The sequence below is a fragment of the Gymnodraco acuticeps genome, unplaced genomic scaffold, assembly GCF_902827175.1.
Source record: "Gymnodraco acuticeps unplaced genomic scaffold, fGymAcu1.1, whole genome shotgun sequence".
NCBI classification, from domain to species: Eukaryota; Metazoa; Chordata; class Actinopteri; order Perciformes; family Bathydraconidae; genus Gymnodraco; species Gymnodraco acuticeps.
The window spans coordinates 3,361,470-3,384,143 of record NW_022990270.1 but is presented as its reverse complement, the minus strand read 5'-3'; the positions used below and the strand labels follow the sequence as shown (position 1 = coordinate 3,384,143).

Sequence of the window (22,674 nt, the reverse complement as noted above, 5' to 3'; positions counted from 1 at the left end):
ACAGTAAAACACTGAGTAAACTAAATATAAATATGTTGTGCACACATTTGAACTGAAACTGCTTGATTGATCAGAAATATTTTATTTGTCCAACAGCGGGGTATTTAAATGTGTAAACGCAAAGTGGACAGTGCAGATAAAAGGCAAACATGTGAAGAGTGGACTAACATATTTGAGAATCAAGCACACATTAATGAAACAAGTAAGCACTCATCCATAGTAAAACAATAAAAAGCAGCATTTAAAAAGTAAACATGAGATATTAGGCAGCAGTCAGTAATGAACAATTACCATTGAATTATAAAGAAAGACTGTGTATTGGCAACTAATAATATTATTATCAAAATAAATGTCCTTTTATCATTATAAAGCAACACTAAGAGAAATGCAGGCAATGTGAAGGTTATTGTGTTTGGTTGAGCCCCTGTCACACTGTCCCGAAATGTACACCCGATGGACACACGAATATTGAATTGTGAATTTCGCACGAAGATGGCCCCGAACCACACACGAAGGCAACATTTACATTACATTTAAGACGTACAACTGCAACGAAAGTAACACAAACAATTATGTTACAGTACTATGATACTGTACTGATATCTTCAGACTTTGTTCTTTACTTTATCCGTCGTTATATGTAGAAGATATTACGTTTTTTCTCCGTAATGTTGTTTCCATAGCAACAATAACTTCCTGTCAACTCTCCTTCAAAATAATACATTATATCCTTTTCAGTTTCACAGAACACAAATTGGGTTATTTACATAATATATTTACATGATTTTGTTGTGCAATAAAACAACCCGATGGACGCACGATAAAGGAAATGTTCAAATTCGGCTGTGATCGTAGCAACATCGGGCCATTCGTGAGGGCATCTTAAGCCTTCGTATGACCGCCGGTGGAGTTTCTCAGGCTCCGGCAGCGACTTCGTGAGCAGTGCCAAAATCTTTGGCATGCCAAAAAATTGCCGAAGGACCTTGCGAAGGTTCATTTTCGTGTTGAATTCGTGTGTCAATTTTGCCCTTCGTAAGGCCATCGTGAAGGCATCTTGTTATCATCGGTGCCATCGGGCATTCGCCCCGATCAGAGTGAGGGTGAATGGCTGCACCGATGATAACACGAAGATGACACGATTCGACAAGATGCCCTCACGAGTGCCTTACGAAGTTGCCGCTCACGAAGTTGCTGCCGGAGCCTGAGAAACTCCACCGACGGTCATACGATGGCTTAAGATGCCCTCACGAATGGCGCGAATTGTTACGATCAGAGCCGAATTTGAACATTTCCTTTATCGTGTGTCCATCGGGTGTCAATTTCGGGACAGTGTGACAGGGGCTTTAATGGTTTCTATAGATTTTAGAATGAGCATTACACATGGTTTATTATAAAGCCCAGCTGGCTTAAAGCTCTCAGGGATCGTTACTGTAAAAAGCATCCAGATGTTTGGTTGCCAAAGGTCACCGGAGGCTGGTAAAGAAGCCCTCGCATTTATTTTGCTCATTATAAAAGCAAACATACAGATTTTTGCACTTATACATTTTTATTTGGGGTATTCCATCATGATCATTTGATGTGGTGTTTGAAGATGGCATCCATTCTCTATGTAGGTACCAGTTTATTGTAATGTGGGAGGCTTTCAACATGGCTTGTGAAGAAGCAGTACGAAGTGTTAAACGTAGCATATGGCTCCACTGCTTAATTACTGATGTGTTGCTCTGATGCAGATGTGTGTCTTCGAGTGTAAGGAAAGATCATCGCAAATCTGGAGCGGCAAATTGTGCCTGTTTGTTTTATTGTGTGTGGTTTAAAGTTTGGGGAGTTAAAAGGGCGCTGGAGAAATAAGATGCTTCTAAACTAGACATCAAGTTTTCAGCAGTAAAAGGCCTCGTGTGTAATGTTTCTGTGCACTGCACCTTATTGAGATGTAGTTTGTTTGGATTCACCTCAATGGGAAACACTTGCTTTGCTCGCATTTGTCTAGGTTGTATTTGTTACAGAATGAAACAAACATAAAAGTTAAACGGTTCTTGGCAGAACTTACATTCGTCTCCTGTGTTCCGCTGGATGTGATTATATCTCAGCCCCCACAGGGTCCCTTGATTTACTACCAAACCTACTTGCTCCATATTTTACTTTGCAGCCTTATGTCCTTAATAGTATAGGTTATACAGCTGATGTATAGCTTCATTTGCTCTTGATAGTCATTTCAGGCCCCTCTTTACTACATGAATAGGGCAGTGAACTACTTATGAAGTATTCCTCCACCATTTGAGTATTGAAAGTTGGTTCTCTCTTTAGCAATCAGATTGGGAATTGGTTGAGCAAATATTCTACTATAGTTTGTCTATTCACTTTCTTTTATTACTGTGAAGTAGGGCTCTCCCGAATATTAATAATAATAATTCGGTAGTAATCAGCAGCGAATATTCGGATATTCGGTGCGGCCGGGGGGAGGTTGGTAGTAATCAGCAGCGAATATTTGGCGCGCGGTGCGTGCGCTTCAACACGTGTATTTCGGTTTATTCAAGGCATTCATTTTGTTATTCTACAGTATTGTTGTTTTACTGTATAGTTATTTGTTAATGTAAATAACCCAATTTGTGTTCTTTGAAATTGAAAAGGATATTGCATTGTGTGTGTTACTTTCGTTGCAGTTGTGTATATGTCTCAACTTTGTAATTTGGCTTGGCTTCCTATTTTGTATGGACATGCTTTTATTTTGAAGGAGAGTTAGCGCTGTTGACAGGAAGTTGTTGTTGCTATAGAAACAACGTGACGGAGAAAAGGAGCGGATATTAACGGAGAAAAGTAATATCTACATAAAAGAAAGGCGGAGAAAGTAAAGAATAACGTTTATGGTTAAGTGTTAGCACCCCCCGAATAGGCACAAGCTCTTACGTTGATATTGGAGATTTCAATAAATTCTATTTAAAAAACAAAACAAATATCCGAATAACGAAATTGAAACCCGAATAGTAGGCCAACGACCGACTATTCGGATATTCGGGTACAGCCCTACTGTGAAGCAAATAATTGGGGTATGGGTAATTTATTAGCTATGTATTTCATGGGAATTCTTTCAAAACTTTTAACTATGTTTTCTTTTCGCTTTGTGCATTTTGAGGATTACTGAAGAGCGTGTCTTTATATTTTTCTCTCTCTGGAAGCGTGTCATTGTTGGGTCTCAAACTCCTCCATCCTATTTGGTTCAAACATGGCTATTTCAATGCCTCTTATACTATGCAAAAATAATAGCTGTTTATTTTCCTCTCCAGGCACTTCTCCTGTCTGTCCGCCAAGTACATGTGTCCCGGTGTGCCAGCAGTGATGAGCAACCTGCTCGCTAATATCAACGCTTACTTCGCCCACACCACCACCACCACCACAACCACTGCCTCCGCATCGGACCGATTTGCTGCCTCTAACTTTGGGGTAAGTGCACCTATTATTGTCTTTTAGTCTGACATCCACTGACATGCCTGCAGAGTGATGTATACTAAAATAGTGCTAAATAAAAATATGAGCTCTGTGGTCTCCAGTTGGACTTAAGTAACCTCTATTGCTGTGTTATAGCCTCATAATGAACTCTTGCCGTCAATACTTTTTATCATCCTTCTCATTTAGAGTTATTTGTCTACAGCAAGTTGGGCAGCAATTTGCCAGTGCTTCAGATTGGAATTTTAATAAGCTAATGTTGTTAGGCATTAAATAATATTTCCAGGCAGGAAGCCGAGTCAGGCAATATATATATATATAGCTAAACCCCTACATTTTGTTCCAGGACGTACAAATGAATCACTGCAAGCACAGCAAAGCTACCGACCACGCAGTGTTGTCAATCTGTAGACTGTAGAGTGCTTTAGGTGTGGTGACTACATTATGATATTTTTCATCCTGACAGAGGGAGAAATTTGTCAAATTATTGGACCAGCTGCATAACTCACTGAGGATCGACCTCTCCAAATATCGGGTACGTAAGGACTCCTTGTTTGTTTGGAATGGTGTTTGTTTCTGTGAATTTTGTCAATTCAAAAGAATCATACTTTTTTAAGGTTGGATGTTTTAAATTGACTTAGAGACTACACTGACAGTATTTAAAATACATGACCAACCCTATCTTTCACACACAGATGCAATTCACCTTAGCTGTACAAATCCAGGCAGCCATTTAGCATTTTAGCCATTTATAATTAACATCCTTTAAAAGTGACTGGACTTTTGACAGAAGTGCTGAAGTGTCTGCTACCGGATTGATTTGATAGGCTTCAAGGTTAATTCAACTCTGTTTACAGCACACTGTGTGCTTACTATATCTGGCTTGGAGCAGCAATCTATTTACCATTTGTTCTAAAAGCCAAATGTGTGCCCGTCCCCCTCCAAACGTGATTATTGACTGGATCTCCTTTTCTTTCTTGTGCTCAGTTCAGTGAGCATTTTAATGCATGCTTGCCTTATATCAATTCTACAATTTAGTCACACATGACGCATGTAAATGCCTTTAGTACTAAATATCCGGTTTAAGAACAGGTAAATGTCATAAGAGATGTGATGGTCTTATACCAAGAATGACATTTGATGTCACATGACTCACATATGGGTTCATAATATTATCACCATAGGCTTAGTATATGGCTTGGAATACTTTTAAGCTGCGATGATGAAGGAAGATTAGCGAATTGGGTGATTTGAAAAAACAGTAATTACAGAAAAATACCCAGACATACCTCGTGTTACACATTCTTATTCAAGAATAACCCAAAAATGACTGAAACCATTGATTATAGTTTTGAATTAATGGATTGATCTATGACTATAAAGTGATTTTGCAAGGCACACAAATATCGATGATCAGCCTACAGTGTCAAGGGATCCATCAGCAGCTCAGGAAATGCTGATCCTCAAGGTCTAATAAATAGCCCCTGTTGTTAGTGTCCAGCACTCTTTATGCTATGTTGGTTTATGGATTAGGAGTATTGGCCACCTTGTAAACATCTGTAAACTAGGATATGTACTCCACATTCGTATTTGTAGCCAACAGCACCTACACACATTGATGTGTTTTTGGCTATAACCAATATGAAAAACAGAAATCCTGTTCCTGTTCTACATTAATTAAAAGACTATTGTGTCTTTCTTCTGCTTTGTTTTATAGAGACATACTATATATTGTGATGGCTATGCTGCAGTCATAGGCTCCATCATGAACTGCTAGCTACAAGACCATACATACTGCAGCAAAAGCAAGATGGTGCACCGAGGGAGTGGAGAGAGGGAGGAACAGCTAAACTCTATAAGCTTCTGCTGCAATGAAGCAAAGAATAGCCAGAAGCTGTTTATCATTTTTAGACATAATTATTAGGGTCTTTTACCACATAAAAAAAGGCAAATTGCATAATAAAGTTATATAAACAAGTGAATGCAGTTCTATAAAATAGCCCTGCAACAAACCTTTGTGAAAGTCTCTGTCAAGCAGTTTGCATATATATAACAGTTTGTTATATCTTTGGTACAGTCATTTGTTTTAAGTCTTTGTATTTTGTCAACCATGCTAGGTAAATACTTCTTCTATATACACTTTAGTGGTGGCGTTGTATCCCCCGCTGAGTTGGGTGATTGTCACTGAATGATGAGCAGCAGGCGAGGACTGTTAGCAGGCTCCACTGCGCTGCTGTGTATGGAGAATCTTCTGGTTGACCTGGTACAGCCGCCTTTGATGTAAACGGGTGACTGTCACCATTTGAAGCATCAGCAGGCTACATAGTGTCTGTGTCTACGAACTTTTTGTTGTCAGCTCCGTGAAAGACAAACTGTACCTGCTTGACTTTAGTATACTCAAATAAAAATAAGATAATTATATTTTGTATACAAAATATATAATATACCTAAAAAGCTATATTAAAGTGGCAAATAGACAACTGTCCAACTTCAAACGTACATTTTCCAAGTAATATAATTGTTAGCGCAGTTGTTGCAAAGACATTCAGATCCTACTTTGCAACAACTTTGTTGCATTTTCAGACTATCAAGAAAATTGAACACATTAACACATATCATATTATAAATAATTCCCATGCATGCTGCTTAAGTAATTGCTAACTACTCTTGCAAAAAGCCCTTCTGTGAACAGCTTGGGGTCTCTTTCTCTCTTTGGCTATGCACAGTGAGTCCCTCCTTCTAATCTCTGCTGTTTCATCATTATAAAGCAATGTGCCTGCCAGATGCACTTCATAATGAGAAGTTAAAGCCAAAAACGTGCCTATTTTCACTTCAATTGAAATAAATACAATATTAAAAGCAATAAGAATAGATAAAAGAGTCAAATCAAATCACTTTGTTCCCCTCCCTAACCTGAAACAAATGACAAAAGGTGCCAATCAAACATATGAATCAAATATCCTCCGCTGGAAGAAAGGTAAATTGAAAGGACTGGAATGTATCTCCCAGGCCAATAAAGGGTTCTCTGTATTCTTCTCAGGCAGATTGAAATCCTGACATACAGTACATAATCTCCCAGAGCAATCCCAGGAGAGCTAAGCCTATTAGTCATCACACAACCAGCCACAGACGTTTTTCCAAATGTGCAGACATCCAAGATTCACCTGAACCACACACGCACGCACACACACACACACACACACACACACACACACACACACACACACACGTACACACACATACCATGTATACATCACTTCAGGGACATTACATTGACTTACATGCATTTCCTGGAGACTTATCCTAACCTTAACCATAACCAACACATGCCTAACCCTTACCCTAAACCTAACCAAGTCTTCACCCTAAAAGTAATGATTCCCCTCATGGGGACCTCCATTATGTCCCCATAAGGGAGGCGAGTCCCCACACGCGACTGTGTAAACAGATTTAGGTCCCCACAAGTATAGTAATGTTAGGCCACACACACACACACACACACACACACACACACACACACACACACACACACACACACACACACACACACACACACACACACACACACACACACACACACACACACACACACACACACACCTCTCTCCCCAGCTGGTGGCTTACTATTGTGAACTGTAACTGAAATATGACCCTCACACCGTTTCATTTGACACAAAAGGCGAGTGGGTGATTGCTTTAGTCCCCTTGTTCTTTGCCCCGGCTTGCTGTGTGAAGCCACATGTGATCACAGAGACACACCCTGATGACAGCAGAGTCTGATGTCTGTCTACAAAGACAAAGAAAGAAAGCATGAGAGAAAAGCAACAAGATGTGATGCATGAAAGAGAAACAAGAGAGAGGACTTCAGGGAGACTGAGATGGAGTTGCAAATAGTGAGGAAGGGATACATTTGGACAAAACAGAGTTAGATGAAATCAGCAGAGACAGTGAGTTGGAGGAGATGCGATTTGGACAAATAGGAAGAGAGTTGGATGCAAAGAGGGATTTATTTGGGAATAGAGAAGAGGAGAAACACTAATGATGACAGGAAGCCTGGTGGGTGGGAAACAGAATGTGGGAGAGGGTTAAGTGAGGAGAGATGGCCTCTTTTATTTTCAGATTGCATGGCTGTCTGGCTTCACCTGCCAGCACCGCTGCCCTGCTGCTCAGCCTTGTCAAGCCTTCCACAGACCAGTGGTTTCACACACACACACACACACACACACACACACACACACACACACACACACACACACACACACACACACACACACACACACACACACACACACACACACATACCATGTATACATCACTTCAGGGGACATTACATTGACTTACATGCATTTCCTGGAGACTTATCCCAACCTTAACCATAACCAACACATGCCTAACCCTAACCCTAACCCTTACCCTAAACCTAACCAAGTCTTCACCCTAAAATTAATGATTCCCCTCATAGGGACCTCCAATTTGTCCCCATAAGGGAGGCGAGTCCCCACACGTGACTGTAAACAGATTCAGGTCCCCACAAGTATAGTAATGCTAGGACACACACACACACACACACATTTCTTTTTTCATAACCTTTACTTAGTTCATACTCTCTCCCACTTTCTACAGCCATCCCTCAGAGCCGTCCTGCCACTATCCGACAGTAATAAGATTCAGATATGGCTACTCACCGTATGGATTTCCCTATAATGTCATTCAGAGGGAGATTGAGTTTGCTTTTGTAAAACAGGGCGCTTGAATCAGCAGAGATGGAACCGGGGTGCAGCTGCCACTTTACATTTTGCCACATATGCATTTCTTTGCTTTAAACTTTATTCTAGTGGCGCTGATACACAGTGACACCTTGTATAGCCGGTCTGTCCCAGATGGGATTTGCACGTTTCTCCAGGTCGGACATAAACCCCTCAGTATTCTGAGCACGCTGCGAGGGATTTGGGCCATTGGCTTAGTTTGGACAGTTTGATATAAAGTGATGTTGGTTCAGTTATCACCCCCTGGGATGTGTGCTCTATTGTCTTACAAATCAAATTCTGTGCAGTATTACGCTGTGCCTTTAGAGAAAATGTGACTTAATGCAAAAACCTGCTTTGTTGCTTTATGGTGCAGTAGTTCCTGCTGCCTCTGCAATACAAATCAAAATGTGTTCCATGCCATAGCTCTAGCTCTCCAAGGCAGTATCGTGTCATATTAAGTTACATTGAGCTGTTAATGGAGCTGATAAAGAACCAACATTATACTTCTAGGATCATCTCAACTAGGTTGCTCTATAGCAAGATTCCCTTATACATATCAAGGGTTGCTATAGGTATACAACCAGACTGTCATCCTCAAATGCCAGAAAAGCGTATCCTTTTGCTTTTTTTTTTAGAACAAAGCTGCATCTCCACAGTTGTTGGCTAATCTTCTTTTTCTCTGCAGAGAAACACCTGCATCATTCCAAAGTGTACCCTTTGAAATGTATGACAGACGATGTAAAAAGCCAAGTGTAAGAGACAAGCGAGTATCACCGTTCACAGAGAGCAGACGATAAGACACCTCCAGCTCTGATGGAGGAAGAAACTAATCATGAAAGGGAAAGAAAAAGTCACAAATATGTGAAGTTCTGCTCCTACAATTACAGTAAATCAGGTATTCATTGTTCAATGCAGATTGTTATATTAATACATGCATTTCAAACTACTACTTTCTGCATTATATGATGTTTCAATCAATTCCAACCTGAACCACTTTGAATGGAGCTTAAAGATATGCCCCGTAATGTCAGAATAATACCCAATAAGTTTACATTATAAATCATTTTTCACCATTAATTGTGCTGTTTCTCTGGGAGACACGTATGCTTCACACATTGTACATCACCCTGAGATAAATGTGTCATTTGTCATATTGGGTTATTTAATTAAAATGTTACTAATTCATTGATATAACCTGCATTTTGATTCAAAATCCAAACACATTAGCATATGTCTTAGGCCATGAGGCATGATGCATGGCAGAGTGCAGGGTGACAGTGCAGTGTTCCTGTGGCAGTTGGAGGTCCAGTGAGCATGACTGCGTTTGATCTCTCCTTCCACATGATTTCCTGCACGAGCTCCACTTGCTGCATGGTGTTTGACCAGCAAATCCTTTGATAAAGCCATTATGCTGCCTCTGTAAAAAGGTTTAAAAAACAATGATATTCTTACATAATTATGGAGTTGTACAGTGTCACTGCTTTTGTGTTTTGTTCTCAGTGAACGACCACACCATAGTTTTCAAAGTAAGCGAGAACAAAGACAAAGAACTCAAATCTCATCAGCGTTACTCACTCCTTGTCTCGTCTCATAATGGACTTTCTGTCATCTTTTGAAGGCAGTGCTGATGTTGTCTTTACTTTCAGCTCAGAGATGGATGCCTTTTGTTTTCAGTATGCTTGACTGCTCTCGGCGAACAAATCTGTTTAGCTTGTTCCTAGTTTTTCTGCTGATGAAGTTCCTAATTTCTGGTGTATTTGTATTCATCGGTTGGAAGAATACAAAGGTATTCACACCACTGTCCCTGCGTTAATAAACAGTGTTTGCAGATGTAAGTGTTTTGTGTATTGTAAAGCCTGGCACTGGATTAACTGTTTTAATATGAGGAACAGTGTGAAGCTTTATTAAGTTCAGTTTTTTCTCCAAAGTAAGTAATGCTTTCCAGAATCAAAAGAAGTACTGTACATGCTGTTTTTAAGCTATTTACACTTCCATAACTTGGTTCCCTGAAGCTTTGATTATAATTTAGATGACATTTCCTTCCTCCCTTAACACAGATTTAGTCAAATATGAATACACTCTCATTCACCCCTGCCATCTGCAATCAAAATGGGATGTCAAATATCAAATTAGATTGAATGCTGGGACCATAATATTATGTATGAAGTAATTTTTGGTGTGTGAAAAACCCACCTACCTCCTTTGCAGCATACATAAGCGTCAATGAGCACTTAACTTTACTTTACTTCAATCATCATAATTACACAGCTACATAACCTTTTGATGTCAAAATGCACTAATTAACAGATTTCAAACTCTACACTGTGAATCATTTATTTCCTTTTTAAATAGACAGCTTTAAAATAAGATTGTATTATATGTGCAACTCAAATTAATCCTCTCATTTAAAGACAAAGTAGACTTAATGGACCAGTCTTCAACTATCTCTGTAAAGCAGAATAGCAGCAGTGAAATTGCACAGTTTTATGTGCAATTTCAGCTCTTTCAATGGTGATTTTTCTCCTATAGATAAAGGTGTTAATGCCTCTATTGGAAATGCAAGGAAGCAAAGATGTGTGTGACATTACTTGGACAAAAAAGAAGCCTTAGTGGGTTACATGTCAGTCTCTTGGACAAAACTCAAATGGCCTCCTTTAGTTGTTTCAAAGTGACAGTTCCTACACAGAAACAGATTAAACACATGTTCCAGCAGAGTGATTTCAGGCAACATTCAAGGTTGCAGGGGGAAGCTACAAAATCAATGTTTCAAAGGGACTGATGGTTTCACTTTTGTCTGAAGGCTGCATGTATGTGCGGTTATTGTGAGAGAAAGTGCAGTGTCAGAAAAGAGAGAAAGGGAGGTGAGTGATGGAACTCCCATTGTGTGAATAAGACTGCTGCAAGAAAATCATTTTCTCTCTGCTTGTAATTTAAGATGTATTTTACCCAGAGGAGTCTGCTGTTGAGTGGATGACAAAGGACACTCAAGCTTCGTAAATCACATTTCAAAATCTTTCAGCGAATGATGAAATACCCAAACAACTTTATTGTTAATATCACATCACATGTCACTTGTTAGACGCTTTTATCCAAAGCAACTCACATACTCAATACTGTGGGCAATCCCCTAAGGAGCAATTTGGGGTGAAGTGTCTTGCCCAGGGACACAACGACATGCTGACTGCAGTGGGGTTTGAACCTGTGCTCCCCTGCTCCCAACACCTACACACAACCTACTGCACCACACGCCACACACACAATGATTTAAAAGAGAAGCAAGAAAACAAAACGGGTACTGTTCCACATTTGTCTGTGCAGAATGTGTGTCAATGTTGTTTTCCTGGAGGCTGTTAATCTTTGGGAACTACTCTACTCTTTCACCTCTAAACTAGACTGTTCCCATTAGTCATGGCTTTAGAGAGATGTACTGTAAGTAGATAAAGATTTAAAAAGTCCTTTGTAGAGGCACTAGACACTTTATGTGACCAAAAGTAGAATTTCTACTTCCAGGCCCATTGCGTGAGGGCGCAAATATATGTTTTTAGACATGCAATACATAAAGGAAATGCTAGCGATGTTGCTCTCTGGGTCCATAGATGCAGAAGATAACCGGAAGATCCGATTAAATATATTCTCCACAGTCTGTCCATTTTGGCTTCATGCGCCACTGAACACGTTCATAGCAATAAACGTGGTCTGCCTCCATCTCTCTTCCATGTTCATTAACATTCCATCCACATGTTTTCCCCTCCATTGGCTCTTTTTAAGACCACTGTCCAGGTTGTGTTGAGCAATTATTATTCAAAACTCCACTTCTTTGTAAAGTGGTCAGCTTGAATCATTTATCAACTCAGTAAGATGCTGCTCACGTCCAAACGATGTCAGGCGAGTGTTGTTTCTGCTGATCAGCCGTGATGTCGGATAGACCTTTTTTCTGTGCTGTCAAGCCTTGAGGCTGCTGAATCCGGCTCTATTTCCTAAATCTCTTTTGTGCATTTATTGACAAGGTAGAGGAGTAGTAGACAACGAGTAAAAAATGTATTTGAGCAATGAGAAAGAAGGAGAAGTAGGATAATGTATGTGGCGGCGAGGCCATCCAGGACGTCAGAGCTTTATGCGCTCCCGTCACGCCGCTCTGCACTGCTTGATGACTTCATGGCCCCGAAATAGAGGATTTCATCAGCAGAGACCTCCCTTGTCCACTAAACGATTAGACCGACAGTCATTTCGGTGTGATTACTGGGAGTTGCACTCTAATCAATTTCAATGTTTTGGGCTAAGCGCTGTGATGTGTTGGGTGAAGGGGTTTGTGACGTTAAAAGGCTGCTTTCAACGAGATGTCTCCTCGTGTTGATTTCCTTTTTCTTTTTTCTCACTACAGGATAATTTCCCTGCAGGAAACCCAGAGCGTCTCCAAGATCTGAAGTCCACTGTTGATCTGCTGACCAGCATCACCTTCTTCAGGATGAAGGTAGCTGTGTGTAGGAAAGCGTGTGTAGGCAGAGAGAAATGGAAAGAAACATAAACAATATCATTAATAATGATGGAGCACACCACTCAAAAAATAGAATCTTTGAAGATGTAATGTTTTATCACAGAAATGCCTCGTACCCTGAATAAGCGAAAACGGCACTTTCAGCCCTCTTCATGGCTGTAAAATCTGACAGAATGAAGTCATAAACATAAACTCTGATTGATTTTAGGCACCTTTCATTTAGACCAAATCGATTCCAAATCATAATTCCTGGAAACCTGTCCCTCCTAACACCAGTGACCATTCAAACCCAAATGATTTATTGCTGCACAATTTCTTGACTTCAGGCTGGCGGGGTCATGGTTGTGTAATGTGTGTTGACCTGCATACTGCTGGAAGCCTATTGGTTCATAACACTTCCAGCTCTCCTGTTTCCTGCCCCTCTCCCTCTCCCCCAACACTACGTCTTGACTGCTATAGGAAGAGCTTGGCTCTATTCAGCTCTCTAGTGCTAGTTCACCGAGGCATAGCTAAGATGGCAGCTATGAGCAAAGGAATGAAATCTGTCACTTTAGGTTACCAATGCTTTCACTCTCTGCCATGCTGAACTTCACCGTGTATACGCACAGCTGCTCACACACCTAAATGTCTGGCCACATGTCAATTATGATATACAGAATGGATGTAAGAAGGTTGCCCTTTTTCCACAAGGAAGCCATAATGTTTCACATACGTGTAATCTGATATAATTACTTTATCACTTCACTGATGGAACAACATACAAATTAATTCAAGACAGTAAATGTCATTGATATGGGTTGCATACATCATCTATAGTTACTGGGTCATTTTAATATCATCTGCTTTGATACTGAAAAACATTTAAATCATGTGTGTGTATTTGCTCGTGTGTGTGTGTGCAGGTTCAAGAGCTCCAGAGTCCGCCCAGAGCCAGCATGGTGGTGAAGGACTGTGTGAAGGCGTGTCTGGACTCTACATACAAATACATTTTTGATAACTGTCATGAACTCTACAACCAACTCCTTGACCAGGTAAACAGCTTTCAGATCATTTTCACTTCCACTGCTTATCAATTGATTCAGGCTCATCCAAGTATTTAGTTGTGCTTGGTGATTCACGGCCAAATCTTGACATTAGACCTGTCAAAAATAATGACATTAACGACTTGTTGAACAACATATGGATATGCCTTTTCATAATTGTTGCTGACTTCGATATTGCCCGTGGTGTTTACGTGATTGCTTGTTGACATACGAATGTCAACAACATTTTGCCAGCATCACGCCAGAGTGACAGCAGGGATTTTAGCATGATATAACTTAGGCATTGCATATTGAGTCCATTTTAGTTATTGTTTTGATTGTGCGGTCTTTTACCAATTCCAAATTCCAATATCTAAATGTTTCTAAGAAGTTGAAGTATATTGCTCTTTAAAATAATGTACTAATTTAAAATATATACTTATTATACCCTGAACAAAAATATAAACGCAACACTTTTGTTTTTGCTCCCATTTTTCATGAGATGAACTCAAAGATCTAAAACATTTTCTATATACACAAAATAACCATTTCTCTCAAATATTGTTCACAAATCTGAAAAAATGTAGGGTTAGGGGTAGGGTTAGGGTAATGTTGTGCATCGAGTGGCCTGTGTTCGTCGTCCATAACATACGCCTGCCCATACCATAACCTCACCACCACCATGGGCCACTCGATTCACAACATTACCCTAACCCTAACCCTAACCCTACCCCTCACACCAGATACTGACTGGTTTTCGGACCCCCCCAGACTCCCCCAGTAAAGCAAAAATGCACGTTTCAGAGTGGCCTTTTATTGTGGCCAGCCTAAGGCACACCTGTGCAATAATCATGCTGTCTAATCAGCATCTTGATATGCCACACCTGTGAGGTGGGATGGATTATCTCGGCAAAGGAGAAGTGCTCACTATCACAGATGTTTTCAGATTTGTGAACAATATTTGAGATAAATGGTTATTTTGTGTATATAGAAAATGTTTTAGATCTTTGAGTTCATCTCATGAAAAATGGGAGCAAAAACAAAAGTGTTGCGTTTATATTTTTGTTCAGTGTATAAGTGGTATCGCATGGACTCAAAATGACTATAATATATTTCATCAAAATGATTTCTGGGAAAATCAATTGTCCAACAATAGATAGTTATTGTGCTAATTTAGAGCTCTGTTTTCTTTACATTAAATCTTGCAGATGTAATGATGCACGAATTAAAAAAAAAAGAATTGTTTACCTCAATACTCAATGAGTATTCTCTTGGACTTAGTTGCTGCTTGTGCACTCGCCATGCAAAACCTGCCTGTTGTGAATGGTTCGATGGCTCGGTCTCCAGTATTGAGATTTGTAATACATCAGCCATGCCCGCACCATAGTTGCATCCCCTAGCGCTAGTGAAGTGAACATTTGGGTGCAAAGGCTAACACAAGCAGAGAAAGAGCTGCCCCAGCATGCCTTTGGCAGTTTAGCAAATAATAGTGACTTATTTATAACCACCATTTTGTAATAGTACGTGTGTGTCACTTCTTTCAGCTCTTTTGAGTTAATCAGTGCTGACTGTTATGTAAAAGTCGTTTTTTAGTATGGGATTTGTGTTTCGCTTGTTCAGCTTTAGTGTTCTTTTGTTTATTGGTCTTATGGTAAATGGTAAATGGACTGTACTTATATAGCGCTTTATCCAGTCTTTACGACACCTCAAAGCGCTTTACATACTACATGTCATTCACCCATTCACACCCATTCATACAGAGCAGTACCACTTGCTCTAGGACCTAACATTCACACACATTCACACACCGTTGGCCATGCCATCGGGAGCAACTCAGGGTTAAGTATCTTGCCCAAGGATACATCGACATGTTGACTGCACGGGCTGGGATCGAACCCACAACCTTCTGGTTGAAAGACGACCGCAATCCCTCGCAGCCACAGTCGCCCGGTTGATGTTTTTGTTGCTTCCCTGGGCTTGAAAGCCATAACCCAACCCACTACTGCCCCATCCAAAGCAAAGACAATCTACAAGCTGTTACCAAAACAATGTTATTTCTAACAAGAGGATTTGTTATTTTATGGATGGTTCAGAATAATAAGATGTAGGCCTTTCTGTTTATTGTTATTGTAAAGTTTGTTTGGTTTTATTTTATGAATGTCTTAACAAGTAAGATAACAAGAACAACACGCTTTATTGTCGGTATGCTGCTGAGCAAGACAACAGTACAAGAGAATTACGATGGAAAGTGAAAATAAGACATTGGCTATCCAGTGTGCCGATAAACATTAAACAGAAGCATACATCTATGTAGCACTTACAGAAAATGCAAATATTAGTGTAAAAATAGAGTTTAATCAAGCTAACTGTAATGAAGGCAGCTGACAGCATACCTGCTCTGCTGATTTATGTAATCACATTTAATCTACAAACTAGCATCTCAGCATCTGGTGATTAGCCAAGCTGATGGGCAACGCTAGCTAGATAACTGACTCCTAATGGGTCTTTATGAAAAACCTACCTGCACCAAGGCAAGGCAATTGTATTTATATAGCACCTTTCAGCACGCGACAATTCAAAGTGCTTTACAAAATAAAAACAAAAGACATTTAAGAATAAATACAGCATAAACACATTATTAAATGGCATTTAAAAACAGGCATAGAAAAGCAAAGATAATGAAATAAATAAATAAACACAGCAGGTACAGAACACATGAATGAAAGGCATACTGCAGTGTGAGTATGAACAGCTCAATTAAAAGCAGCGGCAAATAGATATGTTTTTAGTCTGGATTTGAAAATAGGAAGTGTTTCGGCGGACGTGCACGATTCGGCTAAACGCTGCTATTCCATGTTTAGTTCTTATTCTCGGAACAGAGAGCAGACCCGACCCAGAGGACCTGAGACTCCTGGATGCTTCATAGTTATGCAGGAGATCGTCTACCTCGGTCCTAAGCCATTTAGTGATTTAAAAACTAGCAATAGTATTTTAAAATGAATTCTTTGGTCGACTGGAAGCCAGTGTAAAGACTTCAGAACCGGACTGATGTGATCCACTGCAAACAAAGAAATGTGATGTAGGCTAATAATGTAGCAGAATACCTAAAAAACCCAAAGGCTGCCTTTAATTACTGGCAGACCTTTAAAAGTCATTATTATTGAATATAGTTATTACTTCAGGGCCTCTCCTGAAAATCCAGGTAAACAACCATTTGTTACATTTTGTGCTGACAGAAAATCTTGATATTCCAGTATAACTGCATCAATTAGGCTCTATGTAAAAGCAGAACATTAAAAGTGTTTATTGTCAACTTAAAGTTTCAACCTTCCAAGAAAGAGAGAGCTTGCCATGAAGAGACATATAACAACACATCAGCATCAGGCTTTTTACATCTATTTTGGCTCCAGATGGATAATAAATGAGCAAAAAAACAAGTTGGAACATCGACGATATAAATAAACTAGCATGAGAGTATGCTGCCATACTGCGTCCTCATGTGCTAATGTATCACTTGCATACCACGAGCAGCTTGAGGCATGTTTCCAGATAAAGAACTCACTTAATTACATTTTCATGAAACATGGCATCACCCATTCTTAAGTAAGGGCATGCTTCTCTGAACACATTGACATTTCTCTGGGATTGAGTTTACATGCTTTGGCCTTTTCAGGTTAAATAAGCAGGCAACAGGCGGTCCCACCTTATTATTTCACGGTTTACTTCCCAAGGAGAATGGCCTCCCCACCTCCGAATATAATGTCTTTAAGATAATGGGTGCAGCCTGCTCAAAAGTTGAATAATAAGCTTCCTTTGTTCAAACAGCCTGAAGGTTTGTAAGCAATTACCAAACCAGGAGAGATAGACCGTTTCACTAATTACATCGTCGTCCACCACAGTTCCACAACTGGCAGCCTCTCCATCAAAGTTGCCTACACGGCAGAAGAAAAAGACATCAGCTTCCCCCTAAAGCCCCTGTCACACTGTCCCGAAATTGACACCCAATTCCATATTCGTGTGTCCATCGGGTGTCAACTTCGGGACAGTGTGACAGGGGCTTAAAGCAAATCTCACTGTGAATTCAAATGATTATGTTTACATACACTAAGTAGCCTTTGACTCAGCGGTTAGAAAACAATTCACACCCCAATTCTCCGGTCGCTAACAATGACTGAGTGCGGCGACACAATCACTGACACGATGGTCAGGCAGGCGGTGAAATATCCCAGCCACTACGAGGCATATTGCATGACATAACACAGCTCTCTGCTTCGGTCTGTTCGTCAAGTGGATGAGGGAAGGAGGGGTGAGGGGAATGTTGCTTAACAGTTTCCTACATTTTGGCAGAAAAAGAGCAAGACTAAGGGGAAATACCCTGTGAATGAATGTGGATTTGCAAGGATAGTTCACAAACCAGAAATGCTAAGTAGCTTGCACTTGCATCTATGAAAAATGCTCATGGATATGCACACATGAATGCATTATACAAATGCCCATGCTTAAGTAGGCAGATGAATAGAAGCAATCTGGTTATGAAGAGGGAGGCTGCTGTTTGTTGACAGGTATGCAGAAGAAGGGATCTACTTTGTGAGATCTCCTCCACTTGTTACTGAGCAGGCGATTCCAATTGATTTGATAAGTTTCGCTCTTATCGCCATGATCACATATTTGCGCACAATACCCAGCTGGTTGATGACTGCGTTTAAAGAGCATGCTGTTTTGTCCTTTGAGTATATCCTTTCATACAATTCTTGAACAAACAACCTTTTTGTCTCTGGGCCTTTAAATACAGCTTCAGTTCGCCGCGCAGCTCTTTCTCTTGGGATTTTTCCATTCTCCAAGAACATCCTTCAATCAGAGATTTGTGTCACATTGTGAGAAATGATGAGCCAGTTGTATGGTAATGCTGATTTCTCCCACACAGGGACTGAAAGTGCTAAACAATAACCATAAAGCACTACTCTCTAGAGGAGTGATGCATTTCTCTGAATATTTCTGCTAGTGCCCCCTCCACCACCATTCACCGGGAGTAGTGAGTTCAGGACAGTATTCACCTCCTAGTACAAGTGAGAGTGAAGCCCATGTTGTGTGCTGTAAAAAGACAGCAAGACACTTAATCACCTTTAACCATGTGTGTGTACTTGAGGTGAATACAGATGAGCTATGGGAGTCTACACTACATTTTAGCTCGCTGCATATCGCTTTCAATTTAGTAGGGATGACACAACCTTCAATGTCCTTCATATGCATACAGCCATGCACGCGCACACGCACAAGGATACACCCATCGACAGATTTTTGCATAGCCAAGTGACCTCCTGCAGGGATATTTGTTTTATTATCATATGGCTCCAATTAACCAGAAATGTACCTTGTTGCATTTATTAGCATATCTCCCCTTGATGTACCTCTCCTTCCAAGTAAGCATCGCATCGTCATTTCATTAACGATGAGTTCAGCGCCGACATTTATTATTTAATTGATCTTAACTCATAAATCGCTCATTTGCTTTTTACAAGACACTTGTTAACCTCTCAATGTTTTGAATTGTGTGATTGATGGAACAAGCAGATCAATCTTTGATGCTTGCCTTAATTTACGATCACACTAACTGATGTTTCTATACCAGTTTTACTAATGCATGTGTAGATGTTTACTCAATCAAGGTTAACATGCGTTTAGCTTGAATACCCAACACAGCCTTTGACTACGTTACAAATGGAGCTCCCTTTTGCCTCCACTTTGGAAACTGGTTCATGTTTCATGTGTTGATACAGAGCAAGCATGGGAATATGTAAATGACAAATTCATGAGCTTTGATCAATATGATGTCCGGGATGGAACCGCCCATGTTATTAATCTGTTTTCCTGACGATGGCACACACGAGGATGGATTTTACTTTTGCAAACCCAAATGATTAAAGCAGTGAACCCTGGGCTCACACAATCTACTGTCGCAGAATCAGCTGTACGCCGTATTTGTCTTTCTTGTTGCAGTGAGATTAGATTGTGTCGTTCTTCCAGCTGCAATGTGTGCCTTGCATCACAGGATATTTAAGACTACAATCAACGTCATCTGATATAAGTTGATCATTGTAGGAACTGACTAGGTTTTAAGGGTTGAATCAATGGTATATTTCAAGCTCTCGCTACAGCGTCTGCTGTCAGTGCTGCAAAAAAGTCAATAGGCCTAAGGTTGTTAAATAATTCAACCTAAATTATTCAATAACTGATTGGAACATGTTTCATTTTTAACACAATTTCCCTTTACCAGCATTCATCAAGTAAACATTTTGCTTTAGAGTTCCATACACAAATGAGAAAATGTGTATTGCTTGCTCTTGGGAGGGTTTGTCAAAGAGGGTATGTAGATCACATTGTAACCTATAACAGTGGACTGTGGGTACACAGCCTCCCAAGAGAATGCAATACACATTTTCTCATTTTTATGTAATTGTCAGTGTGCATAAGTGCATGTTTGTATGTGTGTGTATGAAACAGAGCTGCCAGTAAGCTCTATGTTTTGTGTGTGTGCACGGCCTAGCCTGTGTTCTGCAGAACCTGTTAGCGTCAGAGCGAGACTCTGTGACAGTAACTTGCTGACTGCAGATCAGTATGGTTACACTCAGTGTGGGGTGAGCAGATGGCAGGGTCAGGGAAAGATTTCATATTTAACAAGCATCACCCCAGGGCAGCCACGGAGATTTCTGCCTCACACTTTGACGCACACCCACACACACATGATGGATGATTACACTTTTCAAACTGAAATGCTCAACATTTCAGTCCTGGTAAATCCTGTTGTTTTGGGTGTATCTGTTCCGGAACAGTTAAACAAACTCACATTGTTGTGGAAAGCTTTTCAGATTGTGTCTGCTCTTTCTTTTTCTGTTACTCTATAAAACTAAAATAAAATAAAACTCTAAATGGTAATGCTCGATTACATGCACTTTGTATTCTCTGTGTATCGCTTATAAGTGTGGCAGTCATTTTAATCTAATGAGGGAATGGAAGCTTCCAATACCAACACATTCATATTAATGCATTTGATCTTCACAGAATCAAAATGTATGATCAATTAAGATAAGGATTAAAAAAAACTGCTTTGATTTCATGAAATAACATTTGTAATCTGGTTTTATGATTAAGGCTTATTTGTGTTGTTTGTATTGTCCTTACACTGTCAACATGTAACATAATACTAACTTATTCAGTTCAGTTTAAATGAACTGCAAGTACATTATCACTTTCATAAAGATGTCTTACAGAGATACTATAATGATATGCAATATATATTCAAGTGTTGAAAAGTATGTTACTACTTTCATATTTGTCTGGCTTCCTCTTTTTCATCCCTTACTATTTTAGCTGAATCCAAAAATGTTAATGGTCTCATATCTGCATTATGATATGATGTTGCTCTATTGTCAGATCAAGTATGACGTGTATTTAGCATTACAGCAACTCCATTGGCAATGCCAGAAAGAAACAAGGAAACAGTTTACCATAACACTGAAGACAATATTTCAAAACAGTTTTCAGTCTCCCACCATCTTTCTTTTCTCCTCTGCAGAGCCGGAAGCAGGACATCCCCCGAGAGGAGCAGGGTCCGTCTATAAAGAACCTGGACTTCTGGCCAAAACTCATCACTCTCATGGTGTCTGTGATCGATGAGGACCGGACAGCTTACACCCCAGTCATTAACCAGTGTGTACTCCTTTATTATGCTTCTTATCAAGCGTCATTCGTTACTATGCCAAGTTATGGTCGTAAGCTGTTTGGTTTTTCTCATTACTCATCTGATCATCGTGTTATCTATTTACATATTACCATTTATCCTCTATTTGAATTCAGAGGTATAAATGACCTTACTGAAAACTCTCCTAAAATGCAGGCTGAGTTTTCACTGCTCTCTCTTAAGCTTCATTTCATAGGGTTTAATCTCAACCATTCGTGACAAAATGGTCAATGAGTAGTTTGGCTTGAAAGGAGGTTTGAAAGGAAGTATCAGTGTAAAAGTGTTTGATGTGGATATACTCTAAGATGAATAAATACAAAATGTAAGGCTCAATTGATGAAATATGTACTGATTTGTTCAATATTCCTTCCTTACTGTATTTCTGTATTGATTTGGTTGAGTTAAAGGCAAATCGGGCTTGAAGGAGAACAAAGAAAAACCATCCCTGTAGATTAAAAAAAAAAAAAAAGTATTTACTGCTTGTGGAGACATGAATGAGCGCAGTGTTGCGCAATAAGGCTGTGAGGCAGCCAGAGAAGCCAACCGTAAGGAATGCTTTGTTTTATGGTGAGCCATAATATGGATGGATAAAATGGGATTGCTGTGTTGCGGAGTTATATAACAGATGAAGGATTTGTTTTTAGAAAAGGGGGATAGAGGTCTGGTTGTGGTGGTGGTGCTGAGGGGGTGTTTGTGTTTGCTTCCTTCCTTGTGGAGCTCACATTAGAAGAAATAAGATGAAACATATTATTCTCTCTTCGTCTCGCTCACACATACATCCCCTCATTCTCGCCTCTTTTTCTCCTTCCTCTCGATTTACGATGCTTATTAACACTCTGTGTATGCCCTGAGCCTTCTCTCCTACACTGTCTAATGATAGATTTGCAATATTCATGCCCATTTCCTCCACATTCCCCTGGTCAAGTTACAGAGTGACAGCATTTCCTTTTCCTTTTCCCAATAAACCCCGGAGTAGACTTGCTGCCTTTAAATAATGGGAGCTGCTGCCCGAGGGAAAACTGTTCATATGTGACTCTGTTTCCCTGACCATGAGGATGTTTACTTGGGACTGTAGCCTAGATATCTTTTAGACAATAGACCGATCTACAGAATATATTAGAAATATACAATTGGATGCTGCCGTTGTTTTTTGAAATGTAAAGGATAAGAAGCTTTAGAGATTACTCTCACGAATACTCATCTGGCGGATGTAAACAATAGCTGCAGATG

At 39.9% G+C, this 22,674-nt stretch overlaps 1 protein-coding gene across 2 annotated transcripts in view; it reads left to right on the top strand.

Moving 5' to 3' along the window:
• The window catches only part of LOC117549190 (protein unc-13 homolog C-like), a 100,467-nt gene that overhangs the window by 29,979 nt on the left and 47,814 nt on the right, over positions 1-22,674 (top strand). For both annotated transcript variants that reach the window (XM_034220849.1, XM_034220850.1), the window contains 5 exons: positions 3,282-3,438; positions 3,908-3,976; positions 12,571-12,660; positions 13,587-13,715; positions 21,280-21,413. In XM_034220849.1, the coding sequence (XP_034076740.1) occupies positions 3,282-3,438; positions 3,908-3,976; positions 12,571-12,660; positions 13,587-13,715; positions 21,280-21,413 (579 nt within the window). The remainder of the gene's footprint in view (positions 1-3,281; positions 3,439-3,907; positions 3,977-12,570; positions 12,661-13,586; positions 13,716-21,279; positions 21,414-22,674) is intronic.